We start from the raw sequence: 16,122 nt of genomic DNA, 5'->3' as shown, positions 1-16,122 counted from the left end.
GTTTGAAACAACAAAGCACAGAACAGTCCCCATGTTCTGCAAGTTACACAAGCAGCTCCTATGTGGAAGGCGCTCCCTGCCGCACTGACAGGCCGCGCTGACCATGGCGGGCCCCCTCAGCGCCGACCGCGGCCCCCCGCTCACAGCCCCACCGGCCGCCGATGGGCGGCCCCACGCACGCCCCCCTTCCCTCCCCCACCCCACGGCCAGCAGCCCGCCCGGGCCGAGGCGCGCCCCCGCTGCCGGCAGGGTGCACGCGTGGGAGCCCACGCTGCCGCCACGGCTGCATAATTTTTCCGTGAGGTTTTTTCTTTCTGCCGGCGGAGCGCGGTCAAGTCCCAAAAAAGCCCGTTTTCCCTCCAAAAAGCTCTGTGCTCCAGGTGAGGCTCGAACTCACAACCTCGGCATTGCTCGGCTTTGTACTGCTGTATAAGTACCGCGCGCTAACCGATTGCGCCACTGGAGCCCTGACACCAACTCCTCCCGAACGGTTTATCAAGGACTCGCCCGGCCCCGGCGGGGGAAGGGCGGCACACCCGCCTGCGCCCCGCGCTGGGCAGCGGCCCTGGGCCGCCCCAGTTTTCTGCCGGGGCGGCGCTCTCGTCATTAACGCCCGCGTTAACCACAGCGCGGAGAGGGGAAAAGGGTGTCGGCGGGCGCTTGCGCACCCCCAGGGCGGGCGGCGCCCGCAAGCACGGCAGGCAGGGGCGCCCTGGCCGGGACAAAGCCCTCCCGCCCGCTGCCTCCCCAGGCATGGCGGGCAGCGCGGCGGGCCCGCGGCGGCGGGGAGTGCCCGGCCCCTCCGCTGCGCGGGCGGGGCCAGCGGCGCGGGCGGGGCAGGGAGCGCGGCCCGGAGGCGGCGGGGGGCCGCACCGCCCCCTGCGCTCCCCCCGGCCGGCGGCGGGGCGGGAGGGGCAGCGGGCTGTGCCGCGGCCTGCGCCCCCGGCCGCGCACGGGGCCCGCCGCCGGCTGCAGCGGCCTCTGCGTGGCCTGCTGCGGAGACCAGCCAGGGCGGGGCGGGACCGGGCCTCCGGGCGGCCCTCGGCAAGAGGCGGCGGCCCCCGCTCGGCGAGGCTCATCCGCACACCACGTTTACAGCGGCGGGGAGACAGGCAGTCGCCTGTCGTGCTCGGGTCCGAGCCTGGGGAAAAAGTAACTCGTTAGTGCCAATAAACGGTTGTCATTAGTGCCAATAAACGGTTCTCTCTAGCTGGCCGTGAGCCCTAGGGCTTTGTGGGCTGATTGCCGCTCCACCGCCATGGTGAGCCACACAAGGGATGCCCTGGCACCTTCAAAACAAGCAGTACAGGTTTAAAGGAACCATATACAACCATTTTTGCATGATGGTTAAAAGAAATAACCAAGAACATTTAGGTTTATCCTGGGTGGATAACTCATCAAGGGCTTACTTCACTTTAGTACAAGAACTTTACTATGGAGCATCTGTAATACAAAGATGTCACATATATAGGGTCTAAACTGCTTGTTTCAATACCTGAAGGTTTTGTCTTGCTTATTCCTGAAATTCATGGATGGAATCAGCTGCTGTAATGCGAAAATCCTGAATAGATCTAAAAGGCTAACGTTACTTTATATACAGAAACTACACTGTGGATATGATATATTTCCATGCTTCAAAACAGCTGCTAGGAGAAAACACACAGCCTAACACACTTATTGAAGTATACTGCTAATATGGATTTATTCTGCAGTCAGGTCTGCCTTTATGTGGCAGGAAGATGGTAAACATAACTGGCATCAGCACATATATCAACCCAAGCAGTGCTCCAACAGCTACATGGTTCAGACGGAGACGCTTTCTTTTCCACCCATGCTTAGGCATTGTCACCATATTTACTTTCCTAGACAGCTTTGTTGGGTTACCAACATAAGTACTAGAAAGCGTTTTCCTTTCTACAGCTACTTTACAGTGGGGCAAAGCAAAAAGCCCTGGGCATTGCATTACAGGGCAGGTGGCTGTAGAGAGTGCTACACAGCGCTTTGGGTTTCTACAGCCTCTAAAAATGAACTGTTGGTGGCCCAGCAGCAGGTGACAGGCACTCAGCCAGTTTTAAGTAAATAGCACTGATCTTCCAGCTACTTTTGGCAGCTTGAGTGGCAGCTATGTGTGACTTCATTACCTCCACCCCCCACCTCTGATCCATAAATGAGCTGAAACCTTTTGAGACCATTTTGGATGAAGATGAGGCGCTTCTCACTTGTCAAGAAAGTTGTTATGCTGTTGGTATACTGTAGGCATTACTTGGAATATATTTCAGTGATATACACCATTGGCAGGTGAAGTAACATTCAGTTGCTGTATCTGACCATTGATGAAGGTGGCTGGCATGGAGAAAAAGAAAAAAAGTTCATTTCCTAAAGGAATTTTCCATTATCTCATAGGTTTAGTTAGCATACCAGAAAACAGCAGCTGCCTTCATTACCCTTAGCAGGGCATCATTACCCTAGAAAATGAGATATTCTGTACCATGTAAAGATTGCCGTGAACACAATTTCATCCAAACAAGTGGTTTTTTTGGAAATACAAGAACAATGGGAAGAACCAAAGCTGAAGCTGTGAATGTACAGACAAGCTCTTTATTGCAAATTTAACCTTAGACTCAGCCAAGACAGAGGACTCAGTGAGTCTAATTTTGGTGTTCATATAGATGATAATCACTGCTTGTTGTATTTTAATCAGCCTCTGCATAAAAACAACAGTGGTAATGGTGAAGATTCTAGTAGTCTTCATGGGATCTTTAACTCTTCTGTTGTGCTTTGTAGTTCACTTGCTTCTTATGTTGGTCCCCACAGAGACTGAGGCCCTTGATAATATGTTTCTGATATAGCAGGAAAATTGGCCACATGAATTAGTTTTTGGGCACATAAACTGTACTTGGGTTCAAGTAGTAGGTTTGTTACTGATTGGGTTTTTTGTTTTCAGCAACTATATAGAGTTTGTTAACATAAATAATTCTTCATTTTTTCAAAAGTACTTCATTTGTATTTGTTCTGAAAGTACAAACAGAAAAAGCATAGAATTGACCAAAAATAGGAAGCATGTTCAACCAAGTGAAGTGGATTATTTCATTATATCTATGTCTTCGTTTTTCCATTTCGTCACAATATTAAAAAAAAAAAACAAACAAAAAACCCACGGAAGTTAAAGTTTCCTAATGCTGCAGAATGCTTGCTTCCTGCTGCTTGCAGAATCTCCAGATTATCACTTCATTGTAGATCTTTAAAAATAAAGAATAATCTTTAACACCAATGTAGATAAATTGCTCTCTGTATTGCACAGGGATGGAAAAGCAAAGTTGAAATGATACTAAAAGGATTTTATTCTCAAATTGCTGGTGAATGCAGACCTCTCCTAGTGAAGATTTTTAAGAATACTTCTTAGTGCTAAGTATGAAAAACCCAAGGCTTAAGAGCCAATTTGCACTATGCTGTTTGCTTTCAAGAGTAGAATGAGCAGAGTGGAGCAAGTAGCATCCATGCTTGCTGGCTTTGTGGCCTGTTTCCCTCTTGCCTTCCCAGGAGCTCTAAACCATTCTAGGTCTTTATTATCAGTTCTTTAGGTGAAAAAAAATAACATAGTAATGGAAAAATGACTAAATATCACTTTAACACAGATAAAAATCCTGCCCAACAAACCTGAATCACTCTTCTAAACAGAAACACAGTAATTTAGCTTATGTGCTTTTTGTTAACATACCCTGTTTGCTGGACACCAGCTAGTAAATATAAATCTCTAATAGGTCTGATGGTTGGTGAAGGTAGGAAAATAGAATAGGTACTGTCCTAAACTCATTTTTCCACACTACCACTTTTTTCGTGCATGGTTAATGCAAAATGTGGATTTTTGTGTAGCAGTTTTGTGCTTCAGTAGTCTTGCACTTCTCTGGCAGCAAAAGCTGACAAATTGAGTCCTTACCTTTGTGTAAAGGGAAGGATCTGAACCAAAAGCAAGAGCAGACACTCCAGCTGCTGGAACAGGCTTTGATGGATGTGAAGAGTCATTGCAAAGTAGACTAGCAGGAAAAATTCAGGCCCCAGTCAGGTCACGAGACTTACGTATTTACTTGAGTCTTACAGAGAATGCAATGCTGGCTCTTTTCCTTGCCTCTCCAATACACTTCACAGAAATAGGGTTTCGTGGCCCAGTACTTCCAGGTCATGCAGACCATTTCTTAGCTCACCTAGGAAAAAAAAAAAAAAAAAAAAAAAAAAAGCAATGTTCCATTATACCTGTTATACACATGGAGAGGCCATTAACTATATTCTGTATTTTTGAAAACCTATTGATTTCAGAAGGTTGCAGAAAATTCTACCCTGTGATAATAACATCAGCTTCATAATAATGGTGAATTTTATAAGTGAACTTCATTTGTTTCCTCCCTGAGTAGGTCTAGCTATTGGGTTTTCATACCTCCCTCTAACCATAAAATGGATTTATGAGCCTGCAACGGAGACACTTTTCTCTGCAGGTAATAGTACCTTGTATTCTGCCTAGTGGAAAAAAGTGGAGACTAAGGATTAGAGTAGGGGTTGTGAACAACAGCCCTGCAGTTAAAACTGGCACATTAATATTGAGGTGAGCAAGGCTTGGCTCTATCAGTTCCAGGGTCTGTGCTTTTTCCTACTGTGGCTTTGTACAATCTCTTGGGTTTCATGCCCGGCAAATCGGAGTCCTGCTCTGCAATACACGCTACTAATGATGAGGTAGAGCTCAAAACCACAAACTGTGGTCATTAAAATAGAGTGTCTTCTATTCTCCTGGTTCTGCCAGGCTGGGTCACAATTCCCCTAAGGGAAAATGCATTTTGAGCAGAAGATCTCTTTCCTTCATAGCTAAATAGTGTGCCAGCAGCCTACAGTACAAAAAGCACTGAAATATTCCTGTCTGTAGGTTCAAAACAAGGCCTAATGACTTTGCTATGCACTGGTGTCTCACCACAGCCATTCTGATGGTAGAAATTTGGTGTCCTAAATAAATAATGTGGATTTTTTTATAATTCAGAGAAATAATAATTATTCTGGCCTTATTTCAGAGGAAATGATTGCCATTCCCATTGTGATTGTACTAATATAGCGGAACTGTAATCCACATGTGGATCTTTTTATCCCATAATAAATGGATTTTCTTTTACCAATTATGCAATTAAACTAAACTGCAAAGAAGTGATAGAGATGAAGGTAAAACAGAGTCACCCTTACTGGAATAAGAGCGTGGTATTAGTTCAAACTCACACTGCATTGCTTTTTTCCATTGGAAATTTATAATGGTATAAGGTAAAGAACTCCCAAAGTTGTACTGTTCCAACATGCTGACTCTTCAGTCCAGCAGCTGCACTGCTTATATGAGCAAGCCATGGAGGATGTACCAGTCACTTTTAAACAAACCATATTATAACTCTATACCCATAAGCATTCATCCACTAAGCATAGTGTAGATACAAGCAAAAGACTAAGCTATGTCAAGAGCAACTGGAAATGCTAAAATTTTGTAATGTCTTGGGGGTTTTTTGATTACCACCCATTTCATGTATTTTAGGTCTGAAAATAAATGTTTACACATTTGCTTATTAAAAAAATGGAAGTGGCAGGGAACAGAATGAGCAATCCTGTAGGAACTATGTAGATGTTGATCAGAAACTAATGAGGGAATAAAGACTAATATGGATCTGGAAATCCTGGAAGTTGTCAGTTTCTTGTTTGCATAATTTGACGACAATATGCTGCGCTTTCCCAAAAGGCATCACTGCAGCAGGTTCAGCTCTGCAGCAAGCCCTGCTACAACATTGGCAAAGAGTGGCTCAAATTAAAACGAGCATTTATGGAGAGCTGCTTTGGGTTTTACAAATGCAAGAGACATCTTTATTTTTGTTATTTGGCAGAAGAAGATGGCAATATTTTTAAACACACACCCCCAAAAATTCAGCCTAAGGAGGTTGAGGGGAGGTGGTGAAGAGGAAATGGGCCTCTTTTATGAAGCCTGCAATACCTATATATAGTAATACATGTATATTTTTTTATATATTATATGTAACTAAACTTTGAGCAACTGTTCTCAACTTGCATTTAGCTTTGAAACCTGATTCTGTGTTAGACTTAAAGGGTGTGGATGCCCATGTCTTGCCCATTTTCCTAACTCTCAGTTTGCCTATGCAACAAGGCAGTTTTTGTGGAGAGGTACCGGACACACGGTAGTTGATGCAGTAAAGAGAAATAAGAAACCTCCTGTGGGCAGAATCAGTCTCTGATGAGAACAGATATTTAAAAACACAAGTCAATTATTAGCTAAGCTGCTGAAGCATTAGTACTCGTTACGCAGTAACCTTTGGCTGATGGACCTGTCCCTTTGACACTGAAGCCTGGAGACACCTCTTCTACCAACCAATCCCCTGGGCTCTGGGGATGGAATCGCACGCAGTTTGCTCATGGGAAGAGCAACTCTGCGAACTAATATCTCTGTCAGAACTTTCATAGCTGGTGGACCATGGAGCTTCTTGTAAATGTAAGAAAATGGATAGAAGAAAACAAAACTGCGTTTTTGCCACCTGTGTGTAATAAGCTTATGTAAGTAAATGAAGGTTACGATTTTTTACCCAGTTCTTAGATATATAAATATTTCTAGCTATAAGAGGAAGCTGCTAAAATGTGTACATGGTAAAGATTAGTAAGGAACTGTAGTTCCTCTCAGACTGCAGGCAGGCAGAGTGCTGTTTCAAAGAACAGAAAGTGACTGAAATCTGTTTTGCAGTAACACAGCAGAAGCTGTAAAAATCAACTTAAATGTAAGATATTTGCCTTAACTCAAAGTCTCTTGTAGGCAATTAGACAGGGTTACGGGAATTTGTGTCAGGCCCTGTGACAATAAACTCACAGAAATCAAAGGAGATGGCATCATATCCACAAATTATAAGATTTAGCTAACAGATTGAGTGCTACCAAATTACAACCTGAAACAGGTGTCAGAGCTTCTGAGAGTCATTCCAGCATTGCAGAGGAACCATAGCTGCAGGAGTGCTCAAAAACCTAAAAAAACCCAACTAGCAGGACATATCGCTGAAAGATAAGGAGAAAGGAGTGGCAGGGACACTGGTGGAGCAGGTTTCCAGGGCACTTCCAAAGCTGTCAGGGCAGGATAGGGAGGCTGAAGAGGCAGCTTAAATCTGTTAACCATATTCTGAATGAGAAGCTAATATAAGAAAAAAGTGTGGGCGTTATACAGTTGTACAGCATGCACATTTTCAGTGTGAAAGCTTGTGAACAAATTCCAGTGTAAATAACCCAATATGTGGTACCTTCTAGTCGCAGTATTAGCAAGGATGTCTTTTGTCAGTGAAGCTGAGGACAATATATTTTGCCTAAAACTCTATATACAGGCAGCTTTAGTGAGAAAGGATTCTCTTTAAAGAGTGATATAAGCACAGTTTTTATTTAGAAAATAAAAAGCATTTTTCTTGCTTTTAATTAAAAAAAAACCAACCAACTTCACAATTTTAATCATTAAAAAAGTATCAAAGCATATACCTCTTGCCCTACCCTGAAGTGCTACCTCTAATCAAAAGCCAAATGGGCAGCACTGTAGCAGAGATATTCATTTCCATTTACAGGTGCAAGAGTTACTTTTCAAAGTAATGGTTGCAAGACAAAGATATGGTAAAGGGCATGTCCTGACTGAGATATCTGTGTTGAAACCACAGTTGTATGTTTAACTGAGAAATTATGAAACTTGAATCACTTACAGTAGTTTCGTAGTGGGAGAGAATGAGGAAAGTGTCTTCTTATAAGTGTTTTCATTTATTTTGTTTTCAAAATGGATTTAGGAAGCATTTTGTAAAACATATCCATTTCTAAGACTTACCAACTATGGTGATAAAATTTTACCATTTTGCGTATATGGAATATTCATGGTTTTTTTTCTCATCAGTAAGATGACCCTTTTTTGTTATTATTGCAGTGTTCCCTATGCCTGCCAGCAGTTCTGTGTAATCCTGAGGTAACTCTGGAACATGACATCTATCATAGGTCTTCCCTATAAGCTTTGCAAGAAGCCACAGTGAAACAAGGAACTTTTTTTGTGATAAAAATTGCATAGATATAAAAAAAAAGTAATCCATTTTTCCAATGTAGCTTCAGCCTATGAAGGAAAGGAAAGCCATCTACTATAGGGATTCTAGGTCTCTAACCACCTGCTCTGTGTGCTACCTAAATGTTTTCAGGGTCTTCCAATAAGTTTTTAGGCGATTTTCCAAGAAATTACTAATAGATATACAACATCTTTTCAAAAGCTTGATCCTTTACATGCTCAATAGAGATCTATAAGTCAATCTTCTCACTACTTTCTACATCACTGTAAGGCAACCACCTCAAAACATTTAAGTAACTTACAATCTTATATTTCAAGAGAAAATTAATGGTTAAAATCTAGGTCTTACAGCAAATCAGTAGGACTCCTGGTGTCTAAATTTATTATGGCTTTCAAGATTTTATTTAGTTGTATTCCATACACTGGAGAAGATCAAAAGTTTCGAATACCTATTTGGGATTTCAAAACAAAACCTCAGTTCCTGAAGCACTACTTGTTTAGATTTTTACCAAAGTCAAGAAAAGGATACAATGTAAGAGCTGCAAGTTAATTAGATGTATCTTAATGACACTACCTTGCAAATTTAAATGCTTTTTAACCTCAACAATGAGCAATTAGTGCAAAATCAGAACTCTTGACATAGCTGGTTTTTACAGGGTAGCTATGGCAGTTTTAAAGCCCTTTTTTGAGTTCAGAATATGATACTTACCATAGGGAGACCTGACAGTTATCACGGAGTATTTGATTCTTCATGGTCTTGAGACGTTGTTAAAAGGTTGCCTGCTGGTACCATTTTCTTTATGTGGTTAAAAAGAGAAATGTAAGAGTATATAAAACTTAAGAGGCCATTGATTAGCACCTCATTCTAAAAATAGTACAACCAAGTCATTCTCACACCCCTGAAACCTTTATGATACTCTTAACTGCATTTTGGCAGTCTTAACTGAAACTGCTTTCTGTTCTTATGATTTTTCTTCTTAACTTAATGCAACTGTATTAACCAGACAACTTTATTAAGTAATATGAACAAATAAACATATTGGAGTTTCTGCTTGTATTTCATAGCTGGAATTTTTTGACGATGTCATTATATAATTGTTAATGATGGGAATGATTAACACATAGTTGCCTGTTTGTTATGTAAAACTCAGCTAAATCCATAGGGTAACAGATTGGGAGATTTCCCAAACAAAAAGTTAAGCAACAATGATTTTTAGAGCAAGATTTTCACCTTTAGTTATTGAACTACTAACAAAACTGTCTGGGTTCCTATTAAAAAATTAACTCGTCTTAACAGTGGGCTACTAATTGTAAACTAATTGGATATTTGTAGACATTGATAAGATCCCCTCTCTGTCATCTCTTCTCCAGGCTAAGCAGACCCAGCTCTCTCAGCCTTTCCTCAGAAGGGAGATGCTCCATTTCCCCCTTCACTGGACCTTCACAGCCCTCCACTGGACCCTCTCCATTAGTTCCCTGCCTCTCCTGAACTGGGGAGCCCAGAACTGGACACAGCATTCCAGATGTGGCCTCACCAGGGCAGAGTAGAGGTTCCTTCTCATGCACCCCAGGATCCCATTGGCCTTCTTGGCCACCAGGGCACACTGCTGGCCTGTGGGCAACTTGCTGCCCACCAGAACTCCCAGGTCCTTCTGAGAATAAGCTGAGAATAGCTTCTCTTAATTAAGGCTTTTAATTAAGGCTTAGGAGGTGCTGCCATAGAGGCACATCATTCTTCCCCATGTTGCAGGGGAGTGTTGCTCTGCTGGTTCTTTGTCACTAGGATCTCCTGTTAGCCCAAGTATTGCCCAGAATTTCCTCACTAAAAAGTAGAGGTCAACACACCTCAATTCACATGTCAAAAAGAGCTTAAGAACAAATTCTGAATCACAGCTAAAAGGCCTGATTTATAGGGGTTTTTAGCAAATGAAAACCTGGTACCTTACCTCTTTATTAGTGTAAGTGGACTGACAGATACTTGGGGTGATACCTATTTTTTGTGGTAGCTGAGAGAAGTGTTCACTGGGGCTTTTAAAAAGGGCAGTTATGATAAAGGGCCTGAATTTCCTTTTCTGAATTAGCCATAGCCACAGTGAAAGCATTGTAATACTGTTCCACCTTAGCAAAACCAGTATAAATAGAAGAGAAATTAGCTGATAATTCCTACCATCAGTATCTCAGTAATTCTGCCAACGAGAAAAAAACACAACCTGGTTTTACCTTTATTAACCTTTAAAAGTGTTTTACCTTTACAGATCCTGATCTGATCAGCTGAGGTTGAAAAGACATTTTCCTGTTGTTCCTCTCTTACACAGCATTCTTTATCTTTACAGTTCAAAGCTCTTTCCACAGCTGGTAACTATTGTTGTCCCCTTTCAATAGCTGGAGGCACTGAAACACCATAGTGGGATGTAGCTGGCCTCAAGTCACCCAGCAAGACAGTAGCACAGGGAAGAGATGCATCCAAGGTCTTCTGAGTTCTCATTCTGGATGTGGCTTGTCACTCAGCATTGTTTGATTGACTCACTGTCCTCAAAGAATTAAAAAAAATACTTATAGGAAATAAAGAACATCATGAGTGGAGGTAGCTTTAAAATCTCACTTTCTTTCCTAGGCATCGCCATCAATTAAATGTGATGTTTGTTGGAGGGCCAAATGAAAGGAAGGATTATCATATTGAAGAAGGCGAGGAGGTAACCTATAGGCTGTTTATATTTTGTTGTTTTAATTGATTTAGTGATTAAAATCCAGCTACTTTTGAAGCTACAGCTACAGATTAACAATGCCAGGCTCAGTGATGTTGTATTTATTAGATCTGTTCAAAGACTTAAACAGAATCATTCACCAGAACCACACACCATCTGTGCACTCCTTTGAAACAAGCTCATGAGATCAGAACTGTTTGGCTATAATTCATTTCCAACAGGAAACAAGAGAAAATGTTCTGACACATCAAAATGTCTCATTTCAACATTTTGGAACAAAACTTTGGAAAGGTAACAATATTTTTAAAGTGATATTTTGTTGCAGAAGATTGATCTGTATTTCAAAATTTCAAAAGTACCTTTGAAATTTAAAAATTAAAACTAAATATTTTGAGTGGCTTGAAATTGTATTTTTCTGGACTTTGTGAAAGTAGTCAGCATTTTCAGCTTTCATTCAGGTTTGGAAGGTTAAGGAACAGAGTCTCTAAATAATATTCAAAGCTGTGCCCTCTACTGCGCATCTTCTGTACCAAAGGAAAGCCACCCCACTGCTTTGAGTGGTGAGTAGCCATTGTGTCCAATACAGAATATAGGAAAAAAGAGTAGAAACCTATTTTTTGAGTTTTTGATGGAACTGTCTGCTTGGCCTGAGGACTCCTCTGAGTCAGAGCTATCGCAGCTGGCTCTGAAGGAACCCTAAGGGAAGGGGGACACTAGAGGCCTGGCAGTAAGAATTTCAGGGTGGGAGACAATTTCCCATGCTTCCCAGCAGAGTAATTTAATTTCATATAATTACAATAAAATTTGGCCACCTGATTTTAAGTACCTTTGGAAACCCAAGCCTAAGCATCTACATAGTTCAAGGCAGAAATGAGTTAAGTTTAGTAAATCCTTTCACAAATAAACAAAAAATTCTGTTTACTTACCATTGAATCATTTCTCACAAAACCAACCCAGCCATTTCACAATAGGCTTCATTTTCTGTTACAGTTGTGCTGAGCAGGTGTTGTAGTCACCATAACCGCACCGCTCTGAAAGAGCAGATGTTATCACTGAGTCATGCCAGCTTTGGGTTGCCACCATGGTCTCACAGCCTACCCGTGGCGGTGGGCACAGGCACGTCCGTCACTTACCAGGTTACCCAACATGGTCCATTATGTCCCTCATCATCATCTGCTGTGCAGGGGGAGCTCTGGCAACACCCATGACAATGAGGTCAGGTTGTTTGGGCTGGTAAGAAGGTAAGCCAGGTTTCAGGGCAGTGTGTGTAAAGTGACTGTTGCTAACCAGAAGGATTTAGCATCCATCATATATTTACAAGGAAATTCCAGAGATACTTAGTTGAGAGAAACAAAATGTGGTTTTGTCAACATCATTATGTCCCTGGGGAAGAAGCAATCCCATCTGTAGCATGACTGCACAGAAAGCACTGAGAAGATGATGTGCACTGATGTTACGGTATATTAAGTGCTGTATGTTAGATTAAAAAAGAGTTAATTTTGTTATCAAGGTCAACTACATCAAGGTTTGGCAAAGCATTAAATGAAGGTACATGAAGGTATATAAGGAAGTTAATGATTCCAAATATTTTTTCTGTAACTTAACCTTTTTGGTTTTATACAAGTAATTTTCTTGCTCTGAAGAATACATTAGAGCTATACACTAAGGGAGAACATACAAAAATGAGCTTAATTTAACTGGTATGATGATTTCCACTACAATATTAAACATATGGTATTTTTTTTTTAGCTTTCTTTACAATCTTGCCTCTCCCTGCATCTCTGAGTTCATACCAGATTATCCTTGGTCCCTCACCCATTCCTGTACTGTTTCATTAAAAAAAAAAAAAATCTATCTTATCCTCCCCTTCCCTTAAAATGAAAGTTAGAGTAATATAATTTACCTCTTTTTTTATTATTATTTTGCAAGATATTCCTGTGTTCAAAAATAATCTGGCCTACCATTAGTAAACCTAAACCTATTGTATGACTTCCCAACAGTATAAATAGTTAGCCGTATCTATAAAGACACAATTTAGATCAGTATGCAACAGTATAGTAAAATATTGCTAATTCAACTGGAAACAAGACTTTTTAGGTATCAATACATCCTCATTTACATAAAAAATTTTCCACAATTACTCATCAACCAAATAATGGAAACATAAAATTCCTGTCAGACAGTAAAACTGGAAACATACCCATCAGAAGCGTTATCAGTTACGTATCGGTTTCACATATGGGCCAATTTTGTCCACTTTTCTGGAGGTACAATGTAGTGATAGCCAGGTACGGCTTTTTGTCAGACACATTTGCACCTTCCTGTGATCTAATTTAGATCCATGTTTTTCATTAGAGAAGAACTGTGAGGCAGAGAGTAACCTCATAAAAGGGCATACTCCTAAATTAGGCTTGAGATTAAAAAAACATTCAAAACCATGTTCGGCTCATTATTTTGGCAGACAAAAGGTCATTTATAGTTCTGAGTGATAATTCAAAAGACAAATTATATAGGCATGCTGTTAGCAGGCTAAATCATGAATGCAAAACCCCACAAATTTTTTACGCAAATTTAGCTGATGTTATTCTGCTAATATTCTGATAGCAAAGAAGGGTTGGTTTAGAAAAGGAAGTTAAATTTAGGATTGTTTATAACTGTTCATTCATTATTTTATGCCTGTTATCACACAGCTTGTAGCATGCCCTGTGGCATAACTTGCACTTGTCAGCCTGCAGTTCACAGCAGTGAAGGGTTCATGTGCAGCAATAAGGGCTTTGGAGCATCCTCCTGCTCCCAAGCTGTTCTCTGCTGGTGCTGTTAACGTGCAGGTGTATCAGGAAGATCACCCTGGCTGGACAATTATGAGAAAAACAGAGGCTTGATTTGGATGCTCTTCAAAGCCTTTTAGGATTGTCTCCTGAACAAGTAATTTAGGCTGAAATGACAGCTAGTCTCACACACTATTTTTCCTCCTCTCAACAAGCAGGAGTTTTCTAAATATGTAACTCAACATGTTCTTCCTTCTTCGTTTTCTCTGTACTACTTAACTTCTTTCTTAATTTTCTGTGCACTACTTATTTGCCATCCCTCTGCACAGAAGAGATACCCGAGACATTGTTTTCAGTTGGACAGGTTTTACACGGAGCAAGCTGCACCTTGCAAGAGATAAAACATTCACATTCTTTGGCTTGACTTTACCACTATGTCATATTCATTCTTTTTCCTATTTGTAAGTGTTAAGTTCCCCTGTGCTTCTTTCTCCATCAGAACAGAGAGAGAGTCAACAAACATCGACTCAGGTGTTTTCTGCCTCTAAATCAGACTCCTCCTCAAAATGAAACTGAATTGCTTTGGGAAATGCATCTTCTGTTGAAACATGCAAAATCCTGCTGTGACAATGCAGCCATATAGCTATACAGACAAAACTTTCTTAATATGCACTAAAAAGAAAGTGTCTGTGCTATACAGCTAGTTTTGTGAGGTTTTCATACGAATAATTCTTCCAATGTACCTCATTTGCCAAGAAAGCTTTGGATTACACGGACTAGCGACTACAGTTCTTGTGTAGTCAACTTGCTGAGACCACTGAAAGTGTATGTGGCGGCCCTGATGTGATGCTCAGCCTTGGTAGCAGGTAACTTGGTAGCAGGTGCATGCCAGGTACCAGGGAACAGTCCTCAATATACCTTTGTCTCTTGAACTTTGCATCATACAGTAGCATTTGTAACAAGAAGAGTTTCGGCACTTAGCTCACAGATATCATGGTACATTTATTGCATTTTTCCTTACTTACAAAGCCTGAGGGGGGAAAAGATGTTCTAATCTTACCTTAAAAAAATTCATGATAAAACTTCCAAAGAAATAAAGAGAAGAAGATGACTGAAGGGGACTACATTTTGGAGGAAGTTAGTGACAGGCAAAAACTATAATCATAGCAAAGCTTAGCTGTAGTAAAGCAATTTCAGATTTTCTTTACTAATTGCATAGGCTGCTTTGGGGGAAAGTGAGATATGCTAACAGGTAAATCTAGGATCACAAAAGCAGTTAGGCTTCTGTCTCTTTGCCCACTTCACCACTTAAACACAAGGAATCTCAACTAGTTAACTTTGATTTCTTAAGAATTTATATTCTGACATTGAGTGTACATAAAAGAGTGCAGTTCCATGCAGAGGAATTCAAATCAGCCTTTCATCTGCCACCTGCAACACATTTGCATTGGCACAATATTATGCTTGGTTGTTAAAAGCCCTGCTTCTCATCATGCTGTGTATATCTTACCCTGGTTTTGCACTCAACATCTAGGTTGTTTTCTATAGATGGAGCCACCTGAGTACTGATACAGCCCCACAGATCACAGCACTTAACACTGCAGGCCTAAAGAGGACTCTCAGAACAGAAATTCCCTCTCCTTTGATCATCTTGGCCAATCTCTTCAGCTTCTTCTAGCATATTTACATGGTCTGACAGATACAGCAACATCTCTGAACAGCTCTGAAACGTGATACAGATTTCGAGTCACATCTGCCACAGCTCATCCGAGTTTTCTAACCTCAGTTTTGATTTCTGTTTGTCCCCCTCACACACACACTACAAGTAAGACTTGGCTCCGGTTTCTGACAAATTACCTGCTTAAATGAAGCCTGGCCCCTTCTTGTAGCACATGCTGCTCTAATCAGCTTGCTTTTGAGAAACCCTCCCCTGGCAGCTCAATTCTCCCTTTACATTGCATGGTGATACTGGATGCCTAAGAAAGAGGGGAAAAGAGGGGCTAGGTGAGCATCCCAGTAGGTAGTTTGGCGGTGCTTATCTCCCCAATAAAACTGAGAACGAGTTGCAGCAAAGCAAGAGAAAACGTTTTGCTTCTTTACTTTTTAAACCCCCCATATTTACCTGATGAAAACTTTTTGAATATTTTAATAAGAAACAAAGCACCTATTACAAAGTAATGAGTGATGGTCCTTTTGCATCAGAAAGATATTGTGGCTTCGGAAGTAAGTTTGCTGCATAGACTTGGGGTGAGTTTTTGCTAGTGTTGAAGTTGTTTCACAGGTGACCGGTAACTGAGCAGAGAAAAAACTGAAACCCAAACCCCACAACAGTGTTTTCTCTACCTTCCTTATCTGTTTGCCTTCCAGACTTCTGATGGCTAAAAAACCTTGTGATGAGAGAGGGAGAAAATAGTTTTTCTGTGCTTAAAGAGATCAGTCGCCACCGACCTCTGGAGAGCACCTAGGCTCTACTCCCACATCAGAATTCGATTTGCTCTGCAAATTAATTTAGCACCTAGCAGTCTGACAAGGAACACAAGCCAGGATATGC

At 41.2% G+C, this 16,122-nt stretch overlaps 1 protein-coding gene, 1 long non-coding RNA gene and 1 other non-coding gene across 5 annotated transcripts in view; 1 reads left to right on the top strand and 2 right to left on the bottom strand.

Moving 5' to 3' along the window:
* Positions 1 to 372: 372 nt before the first annotated feature.
* TRNAI-UAU (transfer RNA isoleucine (anticodon UAU)) lies at positions 373 to 466 on the bottom strand. Its single transcript has 2 exons — positions 429 to 466; positions 373 to 408 (listed from the first exon to the last, which is right to left on the bottom strand). It is a non-coding gene; the product is annotated as a tRNA-Ile (tRNA).
* Positions 467 to 2,584: 2,118 nt separating this feature from the next.
* Positions 2,585 to 10,474, bottom strand: LOC130157524 (uncharacterized). Its single transcript, XR_008824917.1, has 3 exons — positions 8,808 to 10,474; positions 3,938 to 4,202; positions 2,585 to 3,239 (listed from the first exon to the last, which is right to left on the bottom strand). It is a non-coding gene; the product is annotated as an uncharacterized LOC130157524 (long non-coding RNA).
* The window catches only part of HAAO (3-hydroxyanthranilate 3,4-dioxygenase), a 35,869-nt gene continuing 26,112 nt past the window's right edge, over positions 6,366 to 16,122 (top strand). Inside the window, exons 1-3 of one of the 3 annotated variants that reach the window (XM_056357202.1) lie at positions 6,366 to 6,582; positions 7,970 to 8,008; positions 10,713 to 10,791. In XM_056357202.1, the coding sequence (XP_056213177.1) occupies positions 6,503 to 6,582; positions 7,970 to 8,008; positions 10,713 to 10,791 (198 nt within the window). In that variant the 5' untranslated portion in view covers positions 6,366 to 6,502. The remainder of the gene's footprint in view (positions 6,583 to 7,969; positions 8,009 to 10,712; positions 10,792 to 16,122) is intronic. The other 2 variants (XM_056357200.1, XM_056357201.1) reach the window with 2 other exon arrangements.

The sequence above is a fragment of the Falco biarmicus genome, chromosome 12, assembly GCF_023638135.1.
Source record: "Falco biarmicus isolate bFalBia1 chromosome 12, bFalBia1.pri, whole genome shotgun sequence".
Taxonomy (NCBI): domain Eukaryota; kingdom Metazoa; phylum Chordata; class Aves; order Falconiformes; family Falconidae; genus Falco; species Falco biarmicus.
This window is presented reverse-complemented; position numbering and strand designations above follow the sequence as displayed.